The sequence below is a fragment of the Aulostomus chinensis genome, chromosome 6 (assembly GCF_037954235.1).
Source record: "Aulostomus chinensis isolate RoL2024-O1b breed Wild chromosome 6, RoL_Achi_v1.0, whole genome shotgun sequence".
In the NCBI taxonomy this organism is placed as follows: Eukaryota; Metazoa; Chordata; class Actinopteri; order Syngnathiformes; family Aulostomidae; genus Aulostomus; species Aulostomus chinensis.
The window spans coordinates 2,361,364-2,382,184 of NC_141325.1; the positions used below are offsets into that span (position 1 = coordinate 2,361,364).

General features: G+C 48.9%; 1 protein-coding gene across 8 annotated transcripts in view; it reads right to left on the reverse strand.

Annotated features, from left to right (window-relative positions):
* Positions 1-20,821, reverse strand: part of antxr2a (ANTXR cell adhesion molecule 2a) — a 130,755-nt gene that overhangs the window by 18,074 nt on the left and 91,860 nt on the right. For all 8 annotated transcript variants that reach the window (XM_086205791.1, XM_086205792.1, XM_086205790.1 and 5 more), the window contains 4 exons: positions 18,310-18,360; positions 17,085-17,174; positions 15,425-15,595; positions 14,911-14,991 (listed from right to left, as the gene is read on the reverse strand). In XM_086205791.1, the coding sequence (XP_086061917.1) occupies positions 14,911-14,991; positions 15,425-15,595; positions 17,085-17,174; positions 18,310-18,360 (393 nt within the window). The remainder of the gene's footprint in view (positions 1-14,910; positions 14,992-15,424; positions 15,596-17,084; positions 17,175-18,309; positions 18,361-20,821) is intronic.

A 20,821-nucleotide genomic window follows, 5' to 3' on the forward strand; every position in this document is an offset into this window, starting at 1 on the left:
GTTTCCTTGTGTTTTTATTCTACAAACACTAGATGATGAACTAAGTTTGAAATGGTGAGGAACACATAAACACGTCCAAGTGTTTGATCAATTTTACTTGAGTTCTCCTGAAATTTTGGTACCAAATGAGCTGCAACTATTTTAATATCTGACGCAAGAATCACAATACTGCCAAAATGCAGTGTGTGTATCACATCTCTACGGATCCAAATTTACTGCAATACTTTTCAGACTGTGCATGTAAGATAACGACGTGTAGCTGAGAGCCGATGAATGAAAACCAATCAGGCAGCGACACCGGGATCATACGAGCAGCGGACGGCAGGCGGTGGAGAGTTCAGCAGCAACTCTCACGCGCTCAAACTGTCTAATTGACTCAAATATTCAGGCCAGAAATCCCAAAGGCCTCTGGAGCCACACACACACACACACACACACACACACACACACACACACAGAGGCCCCTGTCCCCTCCGCTCTCTCGTCCATAGCCTCGGCTTCATTAGCAGCGGTTTGCATCATCCCCGGTGAAAACGTCACATGTCATCAGTGACTCCATTCTTTATCACTTCCTGCAGTGTAGACAGTGTAACCTTCACAAACCTGCTGCCCACAGTTTTACGTCTTAATTAGGAGCACTGTCAGAGGCGCCCAGCGTCCCTGGTCCCGATGAGAAGGGACAGAGAGGGATGGAGACGGAGAGGGAGTGTGAAAGACGGAGAGGACACCGGGGCTGTAGACAAAGAAGGGAGGAGAGCATGAGGAGAGGAGAGGGGAGGAAGGGGAGTCGAGAGGGCGACGAAAAGGAGCTGAATTTTGGGTGCCGCTCAAAGTAGACGATGAAATGGCGGGAAAGAAGATTGACCAGTGTCTACGCTGTTTAGTATGACAGTCTGTTCTATTCTTTGCCTACTAAGGAAAAACAAAATGGAGGAAGAAGTTTTCAAGTCAACAATGTCCATAATATTACGTCACAAATATCCAAAGGTCCTCTGACCAGCTCAGAGTCTTTAAATCAGCTACTTCAACCCAGTACGCACTCTTCCTGCTCAGGAGGTCAGCAGTAAAAACGTGACCATCTTCTGTTGTGTTAGCGAGGAAAACCCCTGAATCCTCTCCTCCTCTACAACCGAGGAGAAGTTTTATTTATTCATACGTGGTGGTTGAGACTCTGGCAGTGCTGAAAAAACCCAAAACAAAATAAATCAGTTTTTCTTTTCGACAACTTAGTTTGTAAAATAGCAACACATCTTTTTAATCTGATCCGCAAGCAGCCTTAAGAGGCTTTATTTTTTAACCAATGACGGACCACCGCACAAACAAGCATGAATTTAAGCGATGTTTGACGACATTTTTCTGCTTCGATGTTCGTGTCCAAACTGGGTCCAGAGAGGTGACGCGAGCAGGTTGGACCAAGGACAGACCAGGCTCACCTTGAGCAGAAGCCCCTCCCCTCATAAATAACTATTTGACTTCTATTTGGAAATTTAAATCAAATACTGGCAGCAACAGTGAAGCTTTTCCACCTGCGGTAACTCTGCGAGTATTAAAGACGTTGAGGTCAAAGCCGGAGAGGGATTTTTCCAGACCAAACAGACTCTCACTGCTCTTCCTGAGACGACTTCAGGCCCATTTTCCCGTCAAAAAATGTGTTGTGAAACAACAAAAGTATCTGGAAGCCCTTTAAATATTTCCATGAATGTTTCATGAAGGAGGCTTCAATAAGTTGCAGAGAGAGAGGGAGATGGAGGGGGAGACGTGGAAGAGGGCGGATTTCCAGGGAAGAGAGTGGAAGTTGTGTTGGCTACTTGCTCGGAGAGAACAAGTGAAAATCCAGCTTAGCAGGAAAAACACTGGAGACGCTTGTGTCCTCAGTTTGGGGACAGCTGACGGGTTAACACCATTAAGACTGCAGAGAACACGGGACTGAATGTGCATCTGTGCTCCAGAACAGTGGGAGTGAGCGCCGGAGACTCGGAGACAGACGGCCACAGGGACAAAAAACAACCACGGCAGAAAGAAAAAAACAAAAAAAAACAAAAAACAAAACCCACAACTTAGGAACACAGATTCTTTTTGTTTGGTGCTTTTCTTTCCGCACGTCTAGCAGGGCTTCATGTTTCGGGGAGCTCATCAGCAAACACAGCTTGAATTAAAGACTTCATCTGATGAAGGCTGTTTATCCCAGCGTGCTCCGGTCTCCTTCCTCTCCTTGCTACACCAACCAAGTCGGATTTGTTCTCTTCATACACATTTACTGCATCTCGTGTTCGTACGGAACGGGGAAAAAAAAAAAAAAAAAAGGCTGTAGAACCAAACAGGGCTGGAAGTAAACAACAATCAAAGGTGGGAGTCCACGGCGCTGCGGCGGTGGCGAGGCGCTGCGCCGCCATGAAAAAGCCATTAGAGCACTTAAGCATTAATTAACTCTGTATCATCATTACTCTGTATAATTGAAGGTGAGACAACCTATCAATTGTAAAAGATCACATTGTCATTAAGATTAATAAGCTGTTTTATAAACTATCACCATTAACGTCATATACATCTATAACCATGATAAACGGCATATTGATAAAAAAGGCCTTAACCGCGCGTCTTCCTCTGAGGAGGCGCGGTGGGACGACTCTCCTCTCGGACCCCGCCGACTGTGACCCGCCAGTTCAACGCCAGAAAACAAAAACATGAAACGACAAGTACATCTGGAACTACTTCAAGAATAAATTAGCCGCCGCGCCGTTTTGCCAGCTATCGTCACATCTGCATCTTTTCTCTCAATCAATTATGAAAGGCTGTAATTTATTCATGGAATATTCAGGCTCCAGTTGTGAGGATGTATGAAGGATACAACCCACGGAACGGAGAACGTTCTTAAAGGCGACATCTGTTTAAATCACCAGACGTACACTGACGAGTCTCACAGTTGTCAATAAATAAAAGCCATTTACACGCTGCAGCTAACGAGCTACTGATGCATGTTAAACAGCTCCAGCCACAGACCGTTAGCTTTAAATACGCTCACAGATCTGGAGACGGCTAACGGTCTGATCTGAGCTCTCTAAACGATGGCCTGACGACTGCTAACCAGGATGACCTCCTGACCCCGGACCTGCCAGCTCACATGAGCAGAGGAACATGAAGTGATCAATGAGAACTATGCTATTTTATCATTTCTGTAATATTTCAATATGACAAAGATTTGTTGAAAGAAGCTGTTATGTACTTGTTAACAAGGTACATTAAAAAAAAACCTTTTCAAAGAACTTTAATTTGTTCTTAACTTAAATAAAAAGAACTTAAGTTTAAGACATAACAGTAAAAACAACTAAAACAAATTCAGAATGGAAATGTTTGGCTTTTAAAAGGATCGTTTGGTTTAACTTATTTTCAAGACACGTCAGCTCACTTTAAAAACTCCTGTTCAGACGTGCTTTTGATTGATTTCACCGTTTAAATGTCTTATCTTTCATTTGACTGAATTGTTCGTACTCTTTCAAAAAAAAAAAGAACAACATACATGCACATACACAAATTTAAAAAAACAACAACAACAACCTTTTAGTGGCGCCCAGACTTGCGAGTGAAAGAGCTCAGGCTTCATTTGCATGCTGCAGCTCATTAGCATAATTAAGTTCATGTTTAAAGAATGGTGGTGAAGGAGTTAACGAGCTGGAGCCTGTAATTGGACGAGGGGTGACCCTTTCACAGCCTAATTCACTTAAATGCTCACTGGAGGCCAGACGTTTAGCTCCAACATATACAATTAACATCTCTGGGTCGCTGACAAGGAAACAAATGACCACGCGAGGACGGCGGCCACATGACGCAGATATCAACACACGTGTGGAAAAACACACACTCATCTCATGATTTAAGTGGGAATTTTCACAATTCATTGTCAAGTGGAATTATTAAGCAGGCCTTGCTGGGGCCTGGCGTCCATCTGTCACGTGATGCACCAGGAACGGCTGATTGATTATTTAGAGTCACAGAACACGCGACGTCCGTCACTGTCTGACCCGTTTGGTCTGACAACATTTAGAAAGTCTTAAAACGGTGAACAATCAAATCATAATCCGTGTTCGTTAGCTGAGAGCTAATCGGAGGTAGCGCGCGTCACTGGTGCTCATCATGGGACGGCAAGTTCGTCCCTCACTCCATGACTCTACTGGGCGCCAGGCAAAGAAAAGAACCTGTCGGAGTTTTCCATCCCGCAGCAGGACGACAGCAAAGGAAGGAACGGGAGGAAAAGGGGAGGAGCTAACTGCTGTGTGAGCTACTGTGACGTAGGCACACAACACTGGGCCTGGAAGCCACTGAATAGGGTACATTAGTGACACATGGCTGCTCTATTCACCACGGAGAGGCTCAGGCAGAGGGCATGAAGAGCATTCGCATCATCATCGTCACAATGAGAAGTCCAGACTTGTACTGATTCCTCCTGGCAGTACTTGTACCTCTAAAGGTGAAAGACGCCTGGCGTTGGATTCAACTTCAGGTTGTCATGTTGTACTTGACATTCAGCCTCGGCAGCACATGTTTACACCAGCATGTTTATTCATAAATGCACGTCTGCTATCAAACGCAAACATTAGCCAGCAGCTCCTCTTACACGCAGCTTCACGCGAGGGCCCTTCACTACATATTAGCCGCCCGCCGCTACGTTTATGTATACAAAGTACGAGCGGGCTCATTGAATATTCACTGTGAACATATTCCCTGCATAACAAGACTCCCCGCTTCCATCTTTTTAAAAATTCAAATGGAGGGGAGGAGAGAAGGGAGCATTAGAATACATTACTGCGGAGGACGTGTGATCCCCCCCACACCCCCCCTCTATATGTCTATCAGGAGGTGAGCTGAGGAGGAGGAGGAGGAGGAGGGCAAAGTGCACGCGACAGAGGCGGCCCTGGCAACGCTGACGTTAACAATAATGTAATTTAATTAAAGCCAAGATCCCAGTGGTCCTCGCCGAACGACGGGGGCTTTGATTTTAATAGGTGATGAAGAAAAGGCTTGGCGCCCGGCGACACCGCCGCCACCGCCACTCTGACCACTCTGAGGGGTTCTGGGAAAAAAGGCACCGGCAGAACATCAGTTTAGATTGTATCAGACCGGGGGGACGCCAAACTACTCCCCCTGCTCGGGGTGCAGGTACCAGCCCCGGCCACCCAGATACAACAACACTGATCAGCTAATGGAGAGGAAAGAGGAGGCCGTCCTGCGTCTGTGTGTGTGTGTGTGTGTGTGTGTGTGTGTGTGGGGGGGGGGGGGGGGGGGGCAGCACGGGCCCAAAAAACAACAACAGGAGCGAAAACACGGCGGCAAACATATTTTGTGATTCATTCAAGTATTTTTCCAGAGTGTAGAAAAAAGGATTTGAGCGCAGGATGAGATTTAGAGGAAAAACAAGAAATTAATCCAGAACGGAGATCAGAACCTTGAACAGCCGATGGATCTGGACACGAATTAAAGCCTCGCACAAACACATGAAGGTAGCTACACTGATTTTGGATGACATGTTTGAGAACAGTTGTTGTCTTGCATTCCCTTTACATTTATTTAAATTTATGATTCAAACAATCAAATAAGCGGCGTGATGTCGTATATTTGTGTATTTAAATCAAAGTTTAACGGTTTGGGTTTTTTTGCTCGGTTTTTGACGGCCGACTCCATTAAAACTTCCAGATGCTGACACTTGTGTTTGTGTGATATTCACATTTGCAACAGCGGATATTTTGCTTTGTTTCAAAAAGCTTTAGGAAAGAAAAACACGCCACACGGGCCGCTCATCAACAGCTGGTGACTCATCGGACTGATGCCAACAAATCAGAGGAGCTGCCGGTGTCAGCTGACATCGGCGAGGTGCCGGCGTCTCCACGCGTCGCTGATTTAAAGCACAAAAGCGTCACAATCAGTCTGAGAAGAACTTTTGCACCTTCAGCAGCCACCTGACATTCACATTTAATTTCTATAAAAACATTTTGTATCTTAAGTTAAATAATGGACATGGAGGGAAAACCCCGACTAACTAAAATATGTCTACAACATCTGGAACAGATGTCCATGTGTCACTTTAAAGATGACGAGCGTAGAGAGTTGAGCGGAACTGGACGGTTGCAAATATCGGCCGTGAGGAATGGCGGCGCCTGCCCACATTCAGTCACACCAAAGCGCATTCATGGTCAGAACCGCGCGCCATCCAGGGACCTCTGGGAGCTACCAGAGGACGCTTCGTCCCCCCGACTCACCCGTCTCACATTAGACGACTTCCCACGTCCAACCAGCCGCCACCAACAACAATTAGCTTCCTTTATGCTGCTCTAGGAAACACACACACACACACACCAGAGGAGAGGGTCCCCTCATTGTTAATCCTGTTACCAGCCAGGTCCCGGCCGAGACTCGCAGTGCGGGGACATTGCCGTGGAGGGAAGGGGGGGGGGGGGGGGGATTAACATGGCAGTCATTATCAAATTTACAACCAGTCATTCAGACATCTGCCCTACTTTTCCTCGGTTAATGTAAAAAGAACTAATCTGGTTAAGAGAGCGCGGGCACGGCTCGTAAATCGCTAGCACTCTCCGCCGCGGTTAAAGCTGTCACTTCTCTTGCGGGGGTGGGGGCGGGCTGGGGGGGGGGGGGGGGGCTGAATGGAGCTGTCAGCTGGCTACTTGTTAGGACTAACGAGGCCGTCCGCGTCGAGGACTAATGAGGCCCCGCGCTCGCCGCTACTGCAAGAGAACCGCCACGCTTTAGAAGGAAGAGAACATGGATTCTTTGGCAGAAACAAGCCTTTAAAAAAATTTTTAAAAAAATCAACCACAAACCCTGCATCCTGGATTATTTCATCTCATATTGTTCCTGTTTATCATCAGATGATTGTCCTTGCAGCTCGTTAATAACTCAAGTCCATCCAACGTTTTTGACAGGAAACAAGTCCAGAAAAGAGCGATATTTCATCAAAAATACTTGTCTTACACAACCGAAACCGCTGACACCACCTGGACCCTGCTGGAGGCCCAACAGCCTGAGGAGCCTCGACCGAACTGGTTCCTCGTTACAGTTCAGAGCCGTCATCGTTCTGTGGTTGGCGGCGAGTGAAATCTGGCGTCTCTCTTTAAACTGAGAGGAAAAAGCCTCTAAATAGGTTTGTCCTCCTTACAAATAGTAGAAATAAATGTGAAGGTGTTGAGGGTAGGTGTCGCCCCCCCCCCCCCCCCCGGACGCTTCATTGTTTGTGACGCTCTGGTTTAGTTCCAATTAGGTCTGTTAATTAGGAAATCTCATGCTCTCTGATCTGGAGGTTCGTTTCAACTTCATGTCATTTGCCAGGTTGTTTACTTCCCATTAAAAGCCTTTTACAGTGAAATCAGGTGTTGCATCACTTCCAGCAGGGCATCCACCTGCAGGTGTCAGGTGACTGCGCCGTCTGATGTCCCGCCGCTCGCACCACCATGCCTTTATTCCGCTGTACAGCTGCTGTCAACTCTTCCTTTAGCATATCTTAGTACCAAACCGTGCCAACCGTGGGCCTTAGGTTCACCGCCGACCTCCCAGGATGTGCCACCGTTTGGCGGCAGTCTGAAAACTGACAGATAGAGGATGAGGGGTCGGGAGGTTCTGGGTTGTTCTCACCATATTCAGCGTGGCATTGTGATGCAGCGGGACCGAGGCAGGAGTGTGAATCACTGACGCATCTGTTTGTGTTCTTTTTCTTTTCTTTTTTTTTTTTAAAGCGAGTGTTTGCTTCCTCTTCCATACGGAGCCAAGCTGACAAAAGATGCGTGTACACAACAGTGAGCAGCGCGGGCCGCCGCGGTGTTCGCCGTCACCCCTGGAGCAACATCACCAGCACCGCCTGACTTCCTGTGAGCCTGCCAGTTTCCTTCTGGAAAGATTGCATGTGACCAGGCTGCCCAGTACAAACTGATACACCAGTAAAACCAGTATGGCAGCCGGTTTACTGCTGGTCCTGCAGCACGGCTCCACTCCAGGACTCAACTCATGTATGTGCATCAGATGTAGTGAACTGGGTTTCTCTGGTCTGCTGTTACTGGGAGCTGTAGGCAACCAGAGTGACACTGGGATTGTTTAACTTTCACGTGAGTCTTAAAAACTGAGGCAACACCCACAGCGTGTGTCACAGTCCCGGGCCGGTCCAGATCCAACTCAGGACCTCCATCTTAAATCTAAATAACTGAAGCAGCAACATGACGTCACGCTTGTCCGACCGATTCAACACAAACCAACCAACGTCCAACAAAACACTTTGCTGCTGTACTTTGGAAAACGGTTGTAGTATCAGTGTAACACTGCTATCGTAGCAACACTGCTATCGTAGCAACACTGCTATCGTAGCAACACTGCTATCGTAGTAACACTGCTATCGTAGCAACACTGCTATCGTAGCAACACTGCTATCGTAGCAACACTGCTATCGTAGTAACACTGCTATTGTAGCAACACTGCTATCGTAGCAACACTGCTATCGTAGCAACACTGCTATCGTAGCAACACTGCTATTGTAGCAACACTGCTATCGTAGCAACACTGCTATCGTAGTAATACTGCGACTTCAAACTGCCTCACTTCTTCTCTCATACTTTTTCTCTGTGGCTTCTCTGAAGAGGAGGAACATATTGGAGGCCTCCCTTCCGTCCATCAGCCGTTCGCCCCTTCAGCCATCTGCCTTTGACAGAAACTCAGAGAACAACTTGAGCTCCGTTTGCGCTGGAGCACATTTCCCAAAAATGTGACCTTCTGGTCATGAATGTAGAACCGTAGCGTGGAGGCCTCCGACAGGCTGCCAGTCCTCTCCAGCACGGTCTTGTTTGTTTCCACTAATTATATTTCTGTTTAAAAATGAATGTGCACCTTCATGCCAACCGGCTACTGAGACAGAGAGGCGAGTAAATCATCCCCACCATGTTGAGTCTGATGGCTCGCAGGTCTCGCTGCGGGACTCCTCCACCCTCGGCAGCTTATTACGGCATTTTTTTTCTTGTCACGCCTCCCTTTAGCACCTGTCCACTTGTCTCTCTCGTCCCTCTGTCTGACGGGTCTCAGGTCTGCAGCATCCCCTCTGCTCACAGACGCTTAATTAAACGTTCCCAGCCTGTCAATCTAAAGAGAACCTACACGTTTCTCCTTTTTCCTTCACAGCAGGTCATACAAATATACTTGAAAATAACCAGCAAAGAGGACAGACGCAAAGATTTTGCAATTTCTGCTCAGAAAATGACTTTAGAAACTTAACAATTATTAGGACCATTTCCTGTTTATCGACTAATAAATAAATGAACACAGTTTCTGAGCCGTTCATAGAAAAATTCAAGCCTTCAACTTCCAGATCCTTGAAGCCTTCATCACTGTAAGTCGTTAAATTAAAGCAAATGGGGAAAATCAAAAGCGCAGAATTTATTAAAACTCACGACGGTCAAATTATTTTGTTGCTTTGTTACTTCGACTGTCCGTCACCGTTTCTTAACTCCCACGAACATCAATGCCAGGACACCAGGAGTTCCAGTCGGAATGTCACCAGATTAATGCTCCTTAATCTGAAATTACAAGATTTCTAATGATGCAAAACACAGAGACAAAGAGGTTACAAATCTAAGAAACTACACAAACAGCAAAGAGTGGACCAGATTATAGCGTGAACCTCTGAGTCCTGCAGCACTCTCAGCCCACACGTCCCCCTGGTGAGGAGCAGATGAGAGTGAGAGGAACAAATGGAAATCCAACTGGAAATCCACACAGACGCAGGAGAAACGCCTGCTCTGTCTTGGCGTGCGTGCCGGCTCTCCGTGGGAGGACACAGAGGGTTTACTGTATGGTGACGCCTCGTTCTTTACTCATCCAGCGTGGACGCGGCGTCGACAGCTGCTTTTAGGAAACAATACTGCAAGTATTATTGATTCGATTTCTGAGGGAGAAAAGCCCACATGCAGCAGCGGCGGCGGCGGCGTGGTGAGGCCAGCCTCCCCTCCTCTACCTGCTGTCCCCAGTCGCTCCCCAGTAAAACTTGGCGGCAGATGTTGCTGTGCTAAGTTGGCTCTGAAGTGCCTCCCCGGCTCCCCGCTCTCACCGACAACACAGTCAAACCACATTAGATCTCTTTATTTGTGCCTGGGGCAAGTTCGGCACTGCAGCTGTGTCCACCCCCTCTCTACCTTTGGTGTTGAAGGCCCTCGGGCTCTAAATGTGAGACCCACGGAAAAAAAAGGGAACAAAAAAAAAAACTGTTTCACACTCATTTTCTGTCTCTCTTCTGCATCTGCTGACAATCCAGCAGTGGCTCCAGGCTGATGGGGAGGGGGGGGGGTCAGGACCGGGGGAGGGAGGACGCTGGGTGCAGGAGGGGGTGGCTAGGACACTCGGGTCCCTGTGCTGAACAGATGTCAGTGACAACCTGCTTCCTTACACCTGTATGAGTCCTTGTATCTCCGCCGATGCTGAAAAATTCATGACCCTGGAGGTTTCCTGTCGGCCATCAAAGCCCGCTGGCCTGGCTCCCCTCGCTCTGCTGCTCCTCTCTCTCCTCCAGGCCACCGCTGCCTCGTACACACTCACCAACAACCGACTCCTCGCACTCATCAAGTCAAGTCGACTTGTTAAATCACCCAAAAACCCCAGCAGCTGTAACAGACTCGGTCTATTCAGTTCTAAGGAGTCTGGAACGCATCTCCACCGCTCGTGATCTCACTCAACACAAAGATCACATTGGTTGCTTCCACCAGCGGGAGGCAGCAACGCACTTCCAGGATTTGGACACCAATGAAGAGAAGAAGACAACAGACCGGACCGGGACGCGATCCAGGTAAACCAAGATGGAGGGGGGCCTACAGACTCGTCGACTTAACTTCTCTGCCACGCCACGAGATTGAGAGACCAACATGGCCGCCTCCAGGAGGACGACATGTGAGGAGTCTTGTGGGTCACTGCAGCAACCCAGCAGCGGTGTGTCGAGCGTGTGGGAATCCAATCGTCCCTCTGGCAGGCCCAGACTTGATCCCGCCCTCTTCACCCCGCCTGGATCCAACACCAACAACTGCGACGAGGGGTGAGTACTGTGTTCCTCACCAAAATATGGTGAAGAGACAGAGCAGTTTTGAACAAACTTTTACTCAAGCGCCCACCGGGACGGTGCTGATGTTGTGTACACCCTGACTGAGCTGCGATGAGAACCTTCCTGCAGTATTCAGCTGTGTGTTCCGGGCCAGCGACAGCAGCATCCTGCAGCTCTGCTGAGACCAGGCTTCAAAACAACACACCCTCTGTGGCCGCCTGTTTGATTCCCTCCCGCGTCCACTGAGCACTGATCTTGATCACAGACTTGAAAGCCGAGTTTGGCGCAGTGATCGGCATGTGAATGAAGAGAGCAAACTGTGCCGGGGACTTGACGGGCTGCAGCCTTTCATCCACGTCCTATTCAAGCCGAAGTGATTTGACACAACTGGTTTCCTCACCAGAGGGCTTCGCTCTCTGTTTCCACACTTCCAAACCGCTCGCTCAGAGCCACGGAGGTGACTTCATGTGTGGGAATCTCTATCATCTCTCACTGCAGCCACGACGCTTCCACACACCCCCCCCCCCCCTTTTCCCCCATGAAACTCTCATCAAGTGTCATTTTCACATGAAAGTGCAGGACGCTGCCAGAGTGCCTAATGCAGGAAAATATGAGGGTCCTGTCATTTCTACACATGTCGTCAATGTTGGTAAAGAAGCACTGCTCAAAAAGCAACATTCAGCTGCGAGCTTCCCAGCTGTGATACGAAGCTCGAAGAAATGCACGACTGACAGGTGGCTGGAATGACAGTACTGGGTTAGTACTGGGTTAGGCTTTACTTTGGTACTGGTCGGTATGTGCTGATGTAAGCTCACCTCTGGCCTTTGTCTTGTTAAAAATACAAAGAAGTCAATCATTCTTGGGGCCAGATCTTGTCAAGGTGGACGACTGGACCAGGAACTGAACCAAGGGGTGGAGAAGCTCTTTCTCCCTTCAGCTCAACATAAACTTTTCAGGGGCTTTTTTTTTTCTTCTTCTAACTGAAGAAATTTTCAGTGTTTTTAAAGTCAAGAAACATTTTGAAATAATAATAATAATAATAATGAAGAAGTGTTGTTCCACTAGAAACCTGCAGAGGCTTGTGGGTGATATAATCCCAATCACGCTGATTTCCATCAGATTCCAGCCGCGTCCAGGAAGGTGACGCTGATGTGGATCCAGCTGAACCCCGATCTCTGACCCCTGGAGCTCAACTCAGGATCCAGAGAGGAAGATGCTCTGAACAGCTGTATTCTCTCCATCATTTCTATCTTTTTTCCCCCCGCGTTCATTCACCTCTGATATGTTTTGTGAAGACTTTGGTTTTGTGGTGACAGGAGGACGCACACTGAGCACGCTCTCTGGGCTGAGCCGGCTACTTCTGACTAGCGCTGCGCTAACTCGAGTGCGGAGGGAGTCATTTTGCGGGGTGTGTGCGTGGGGAACGGGTTCACAACCAGAACCAATGAGAGAGATATTCCCTCATCTGGTCTTTCAAAGATGGTGAAGTTCAACACTCTGCTGTTTAAAAAAAAAAAAAAAAAAAAAAAAAAAGAGTTCACCAGGGTTGCGATGACGATGATTCCTGATCTTTCCTGGTTCCCACACATTTCTGCCTTGTGGACGCTGTTACGTAACGCACAGATCGAGCACTTCAGCAGCCCAGTTGGGCCTTTAAATCACCAGGACAAAACTCTCAGAAGAGCATTAAAGTCTATCTGCTTGCTGATTAAAAAAAGGTAGGAGACTGTTCATAAAAACGCCTGAGTAGAACTACAACTTTCAAGTGTTTTTAATCAAGAGTCGTCCTCAGCTGAAACATCTTGAGGCTGGTTTAGCGTCGATATCCAGCGGGTTGATTAACGGGAAACTGACAGATTTCTGTTCATTTGAATGTGGCAGCACCGTCTGAATTCTCCCTGATAAACAGCTCAGCGACGCCCTGACAGCCACTGGCCGGCTCATCGCTTGCTGGCTCTCTTCGTTTCCATGTCCACTGGAGACATTTTACAGTCTGACGTCATCATGACACCAAGCGTTAAAAGACTCTTCTGGTTTCCTCTTCCCAGACATCTGAGAGTGAGAAGCTAATCACAGATGCCCACAGACGAGCAGAGAGACGTCCAAGGACCAAACACAGCCACATTTTTTCCTCATTAGTCTGCTGGGCTCCACGGTACTCGACTTCACTCACACGCTCGCTTCATACGTGACCTCATGGTTAGAGGAGCACGCCAGCTTAACACCCAGATGAGAAGGCAGAGACCCTCACTCACGCTAGTTAGCTTAGCACAATGTCTCGTCGTGGGAAGGGTCGTCAAATTCCAGGAATATTCAAAGTTGGCAAATTCCCACAGGAATTAGGAGGACGAAATGGTAATGAATACAAACTTTTTGGACCTTTTCAGAACGAACCATCTTTAATCAGTACACTAAATCCTACACAAAACTTCAAACAGCAGCGCAAAAATGATTTTGTGGTTCTTGGGGTCAAACCTAGCCTGCTGTGCGTCCACAATGGTAACAATTAGTGGTGGAGGAATGAAAACGACTCAGTTAAATAGTTGTGATTTACCGCCAAACGTCCCGTTTCTTAATTCTCTTTCATTTTCAAATCATATTCATGTCCATGTTTCGAACTCTTCAGCAGGAAGAAAATGCATAGAAAGGCAGAGCTCATAGCTTTGCAAGAACAATAACCCTGATCTCCTTGATGCTAACACTTCCCACCCACTCTTCAATGTGCTGAGCTAACTAGCGCTCCTCTAATGCAACAGGGAGGGGAGGAGGATCTCTACCTTCTTCTCTGGCTCTGGTGACGGTGGACGTAACGTAGAGAGTTGGCGTTTCCTGGAATGGGAAAGGCGCTCCTGCGGTTCCACTCGTCAGCAGCACTGAAGTGGGTCAGAGGGCTGCAGTGTGAGGGAGTTTGTTTGATAAAACCTCCAGTGGAAGTTGGAGAATGCTCATTCCTCCACCATCTGCAGACGCTGCCTCAACTCGTCACTCAGACACGAGACATGAAGCTCGCGCTGGGGGGCAGGCTGAGTGGTTTGCTGTACCACACGCCGCCTTTGAAGTCTATGGAAATATCAAAACTTCTGGTTAGTTCTGAGTTGGTGGCGGTTTGTGAGAGGTGTGCCTCGCTAACCGCCAGCAGGGCATCGGGTTTCAGTGTGCTGGTTTGTTTGGTTTCGGCCGTTTCCTCTGATGGAGCACAACCATATTAGGTTGTCTCTCTCTCTCTCTCGCTTCCTTCTGTGAGTCTTTGCAGCTGCGCCTCACTTGGCAGTTGTTAGATAACAAGAACACAACAGAGCAGCTTCCTCTGCTACAGCAGCGCAGATTAGTGTAACCTCACAGCTGTGAAACAACACCACGGCAACAGCATCAACAATGCTAGTGACACTACACACGAGCAGTGAGTCGTGGGGGGGGGGGGGGCGGACGGACGTACATCTTAATTTAATCGCGGAGAAGACGAAGAGCGAACAGCTGCAAGATCTATTTTTATGTCTGAAGATAAGGAACTGCACCAAGAAGCCACAGAGAGAACTTTGACTCACTCGCTTCAGGCTCCAACATTTCTGAAAAACTCCCAAAACAACACGATGACGCTCATTTGCCATTTCTCACACACACACACACACACACACACACACACACACACACACACACACACACACACACACACACCCTACAGCAACACATCCACACACTCCTGTTTGTCCATGCAGCTTTTTCTTGTTGCTGTTCATTGAGAGTTTGATTCCAGCTTCAACAAAAACAGAGTTTTGATATTCTGCTTTGGCCTCAGCGCTGGAGAGGAGGAGTGACAGGAAGTAACGCCACCAACGTACCTTTTCTGCAGAGGTGGGTCGCATGAGGGAGACTCGGTCATACTGCCGCCGCAGCAAAGCCCACACAGCATCCAGACGACCCTGGTGAGTGAGAGGAAAGTCTCTTAGTTCCCTGGCGTAGGGTGACGTTGTTATGACGGTCTCGTCTTGTGCAGAAATAGAAATGAAACCAAAGGAAAGTGAAGGTTTCATCGTGGCTTGTGCTGTTCTACTGATTGCTGCAGTTTTATTAAAACACCACAGTTTCATCTGTTGAACTCTTTGGTTTGGTGCAGCAGCTCCGAGGCGGTGACGGCGTTTCCCTGGTTACCAACTGTTATCTTTTGCTTCACTCATTTTTTTTTTGTGTGTGTGGCTGAGACAGTGAAAAATGCAGTTAGCACCACTAGCACCAGCTTTACTCTGGTGCTACAGAGAGAGAGAGAGAGAGAGAGAGAGAGGGAGAGGGAGAGGGAGAGAATGAGAGGGGGGAGGCAGGGGGACTGGAGGCAGGTAACAAACAGGTGTTGCTCACCTTGATGGGAGTGTACCACTTGTTCTCAGCCTGATGGTGGGAGGAGGCGGGTTTAGGGGTGGGACGTTTCATCATCGGCTCCTCTACATCCTCAGGGATAGACACAACGGCGTTCTTGGCCTTCTCCAGTCGTGCCCCCTCCTCAGTCGATCCCTTCTCCCCCCAGCGCACCTGGACAGGTAGCAGACAGACATCAGTGCAGGAATTCTAGTGATGTGTAACTTAAAGTCTGTGCTGAGGGCCGCTTGACATTCTGCAGGTAGAACGGCACAATTAATCTAGATGAAAACAGCAATGACGCCGTGGAGACGTCCCTCCGTCCCGTGTGATTGACAGCTGCTAACTAGAGTCTTCAGTTAGTGGGACTAACCAGCCTAGCAATAACCGCTGCCACTGCATCTCCAGCAGAAGACAAAATGACCTGAAAACCTATTTGTTTTATTAATAAACACATGTAAATATGGTGTTACTGCGTGTGTGTGTGTGTGTGTGTGTGAATAGGCCTGTGTGTTAGTTAAGCTGTCCTGCGTTTTAATTGAATTCATCACATCTGTTGCAAGGAGGAGATTAAAAAAAACAACACACACACACACACACACACACACACACACACACACACAAACACCCGTCACATGAACAGCGAGAGGTGATTAATTAGCGACACCGTTCTCAAGCTGTAGGTTAAGCCGTGACAATATAGAACAGCTTTTCAGAATCATCTCTGGGACGCGGCTCCGGCCGGCCGCATCATCTAGAAAAGCGGCCTGTGATGAATAAAAGATATGTTGGCGCCTCCACTGGATCCGTAGATGTTTGAATTACGGGCAGCGCCGGAGCGGCGGAGGTGGTTTTCTCAGCGTGACGTCTTAAATGTGGATGCAGGAGAGAGGACAGGTTGGCCCGTTCACGTGGGGGAGAACCCTCAGAAGTGGAGACGGGCCTGACAGCCAGAATCAACCTGCTACAGGAAGAAGAGAGACGTCGCAGCCTGGCACGCTCATTCTGATACTCATGGGGGAGAGTCAAGTGGTAGGAGCTCCCCGAGGATGCTGGGAAATCCCTGCAACTCCACCAACGTCCTCAGGGCTGAGAAAGAATGGGGGGGGGTACCACAGCGAGGGGGGAGGATGGGCGATGGAGGAGAACTGGCCTTGAAACCTGAATTCCCTTCGGAGGAAGCAGATTAAAGAGGCTGCTGAGGTTTGGGAGGGGATGGGGGAGGTGGAGAGGAGGGAGGGGGAGGTGGAAAGGAGGGGCGGGGGGTGTCAGGCTGACAGGAGCTCATTCCTTCACCAAGCAATGACCTGATCCAATCAGGCCTGGACGACCAGGATGGCTCAGCCTGTCATGTCAGAGATGTCAGCGGGCTGACGAGGACAGCGGAGCCGCCGCCGCCTCCACAACTCCACAAACTTCCAGAGAAAAGAGTGAAGGTCAGCAGTTCCCTGTGAACCTGATGCAGCTGTCAGAAACGCATCACAGCTCACGCTCGTTATCGTTGTAGCCGGCTACATTTGCTTCCTCGTGAGCGGAAGCTGCAGTGTTCCGTCCAGGCATCAGGGAGCAGCCTGCGTCAAACCTCCAGCAGACACGCGACTCTGATCAGAGCGCGTCGTGCAGCTGAAAGCAAAAATCTGGGCTGTGATGTACGAGCTCTGACCTCCATGCGTTTGATGCCTCCAGCTCCTCTCCCGCCATAGTAGGAGGCGTCCACGGTCGGCCATTTCTTCTTAGGCAGCTGCTCGGGCTCCTGGAGAAGAAACGGAGCGAGATTACAAGCTACACCAATAGGTTTGATCAAAGGCCACAGGAGTGAGAAACATTTGACCCCCGAAACGTTTGAATCCAGGAATGTTGCCCTGGGTGAGGGCATGTGTGTGTGTGAGACCCTGGTAGAGGGTGTGTGTGTGTGTGTGTGTGTGTGTGAGAGTCCCCGGTAGAGGGTTTGTGTGTGACACCCTGGATGTGTGTGTGTGTGTGTGTGTGTGTGTGTGTGTGTGAGTCCCCGGTAGAGGGTGTGTGTGTGACACCCTGGATGAGTGTGTGTGTGGTCCTGGATGAGGGTGTGTGTGTGACCCTGGGCGAGTGTGTGTAAGTGTGACCCTGGGCGAGTCTGTGTGTGTGTGTGACCCTGGGTGAGTGTGTGTGTGTGTGACCCTGGGTGAGTGTGTGTGTTTGGATGGAGGCCCTGGAGCACCAATACTGGACAATCTAATCATTGAAATTTTCCTGAACGGCGTGTATCCAAGTCGTGGCGATCAAACCACGGTGCACAGGAAACGAGTCCCTGTAGAAACTTTCATGCACATCAGAAAAACTGAATTGCAGAGAAGAACAGAAACTTGTGTGCAGGCTCAGGTCGGATGCAGCAAACAGAGCTCGATGAGCGTCGTTGTCGCATGCGTGTGTGGTTCTTGGGTCGGTGCGTGATCTGAGCTGCGTTTCGATCAGCTCATCCTGAGTTCCGACTGCTGTTGGGCATTTGTGGCCATCTTTGTCAGGAGGACGTCGATGACGGCCGTCTGGGACCGACCGCCAGACCACGAACGTCAGGGAGGTGTTGACTGAGGTGTCACACCAGGTGAGGTCATGTAGTCACATGACTCACACTAACTAGCTTCTTTTACACCGGCGGGTTTTTACAGCTCCCACTCAGAGCCGTCAGACCTGAGATCAACGCCCCACCAGGGCCTGCTGAGACTTGCAGCTTATCAGTGACCACAGATCAGAGTCAGACGTCTATGATAGTGGAGTCAATCCTGGTACGCAAACCCAAGACAAACTTTTCCCTCAAAGTGTTTTTCCTGTTGACGGCTGTATTTGTCCATGTTTTTAATCAGCAAGATTATTCATGTGCTGTGTGACAACGGCAGAGTGATACTCACAGGTGGCGGGGGACGGGAGGGTGGAGGCGGCGGCGGCGGGTCTTTGATGACCTGGATAAACAGAGGAAGCAAAGGAGTGTCAGCACAGAGTCCATCAGGGGACGCACACAAAGCCGCACGCCGAAACCTTGTCAAGACGAGCCTGGACGAGGCTGACGGAGGTGACTGGTGACAGGTGACTGAGTCAAACACGGATGTCCCTCAGCTCGCAGCAGAGACGTCGCTGCTGCCAGGCTGCTCCTAACTGCTGCTGGCGCCCCATCGCCCCGCTGACTACTGATTACAAGGATTCTGCTTGTAAACCAACATCAGGGGCCCCCCGTGCAAAATAAAGAAAAGCTGAAAATCAACTTGTTGACAGGGGAGTCTTTGGGGCGAGCGCCGCTGCCCGTTTAGCTCTTAATTAATTGGATGGGGTTCAGTGCTCCCAAGCAATCCCCCCAATCATAAAGTCCTAAGGAGTTAATTAGCTCCAATGAGATGGAGAGGAGGAGGCTCGGGCTGCGCTCCAAGTCCTGTCTGCACAGAGGACAGGCGGCGGCTGCAGCAGCGTGCGTACACAGAAACATCAGCACGCACATGGAGACACGCCTCTCCCGGCAGCACTGTTCCTGACAACACTGGACCACATGACACCTGAGGTGCAGGTTGTCCACAATGTGATTCCACTCAAGGACAAGATGCCTCGACGGAGGTTTTCAGATGTGCACGGCAAAGCAAACAGCAGCCCGACAGTGACATTTGTCAGGCGTCAGTCAGACGGACAGATGTCCAACTTTCACTGCAGCCTGGCCGAAGTGCTCACGAGGGAAAGATGCGCTCGCCGCTCCTGTTCTTTGTTCTCAATCATTATAGATCCAGTATTTGTGGGGTTTGTTTGTTGGAAATTGTTTCGGAGTTGGATCACTTGGAGCTGGAGAAGAACAATGTCCCGTTGAGCTCTGGGAACTTGAGACGGGAGATTCTGGACTGCGTTTGTTTGTTCGTCTGCTAGCAGGATTAATTATGGGCAGATTTTTGAGAAAATTTTGCGACGGAGGAATCTTAGCCCACTGAAGAAGCCATTAAATCGTGCCATTGATCTGGGCCTGGATCAACACACCCCCCCTTGAAAAAATGGATTTCAATAAGTTTCTAAGGAATAATTACATGTATAAAAATATAATACTTGGAAAGACTTCCAGACTAATATGATGGCTTCAGTTGTGGCCTCGGCGAAGTTCTGCATTCTGCAGTTCTTGTTCTCTATTCTTGACTTCTAAAAGACAATTTATTGCACAAGACAAACTAGATGCAAGGATAAGCAATACTCACTGAAAAAGCACAATCTATCCACCAAGTAAGAGACACCAGACGTCGGACACACACTAACAACACCCAACGTCCATTCACCCAGACGCATCATCCGCTATAATCCACGTCTTCTTCATCCAATCCCGCTCTCGGTGATCCACAGACAGCTACAGCTAATTCTCAACAGCGGCTCCAGTTCCACAGTCTCAGTCGAAACCTCAACCACAACCAGATAAAGAAGACCGTGACTGGAGGGTTTTCTTTATGTTGCTAAGCTTTGTTTTTCAGTCGCTTCTGGGACAAATCTCCTGTTTTCTGAACTCTGGATTGAGGAAGATGTGGTGCAGGGAGACACAAAGGTTTCTTCCTGGGTGAGCTATGACCTGAGGGTATCTTGTATACAGGGGTTTTAATCCTTGACAGTTGAAAAAGCTTGAACGCTCTCAGCAGACGTCGAGACCTTGTGGAGTTCCTCCAGGGTCGCTCTGAGGCTCTGCCTCCTCCGTCGTCCCCGCTCAGACCGAACGGCAACAGAGAATCCTGCGGCCTGTAACGGCTGTGCGTGTAATGGCGGTGGGGAGGACATATCTCAACTGGAGCTGTGCAGGAGAGACGCAGGCGGACCTTCGTCCATTAGTCAACACGGACACACACTCCGCTGTCATTGCTGCTTGTGCATTTGCTAAATTGGTTTTGCAGAGAGGAAAAAAAGAGCAATGTAATTATGGCGTATCATAGATAATAACAGCTGTTTCACACACTGCGGGGATACCATCTCTGCATTTTGTTGTCATTAGATTAATGAAAAATAATCAATTAGGGTTAATTAATTGCTCTTTGACACACAACTGGCTGTAAGCACATCCAGTGCAGGTCCGGCAGCCTCTCCATACGCTGGTTAACATGATTCCAGCCACACCTTCCGCTGACAGGATCATCTCCTTTTATTAAGTAATTATGCAGCAGATTTTCGGGACATATTGTGGGATAAATAGAGCATTATATAAATGACAGGGCTCCACCGCTCTTTCCCAGCTACCTGACGGACAGATGTGAAGAGGAGCACTCAGCGATGTGGCGGCATAATTAAAAACTAACTTGGATTTAGCCATCTGACATCAGCTCTCCACCGCAGCCGCGACACCGGGTGGGGGACCAATCACAGGCGCTCGGGGCACCGTCCCCCATATGGCCGTCTCCGTGACTGCGCAACTGGACT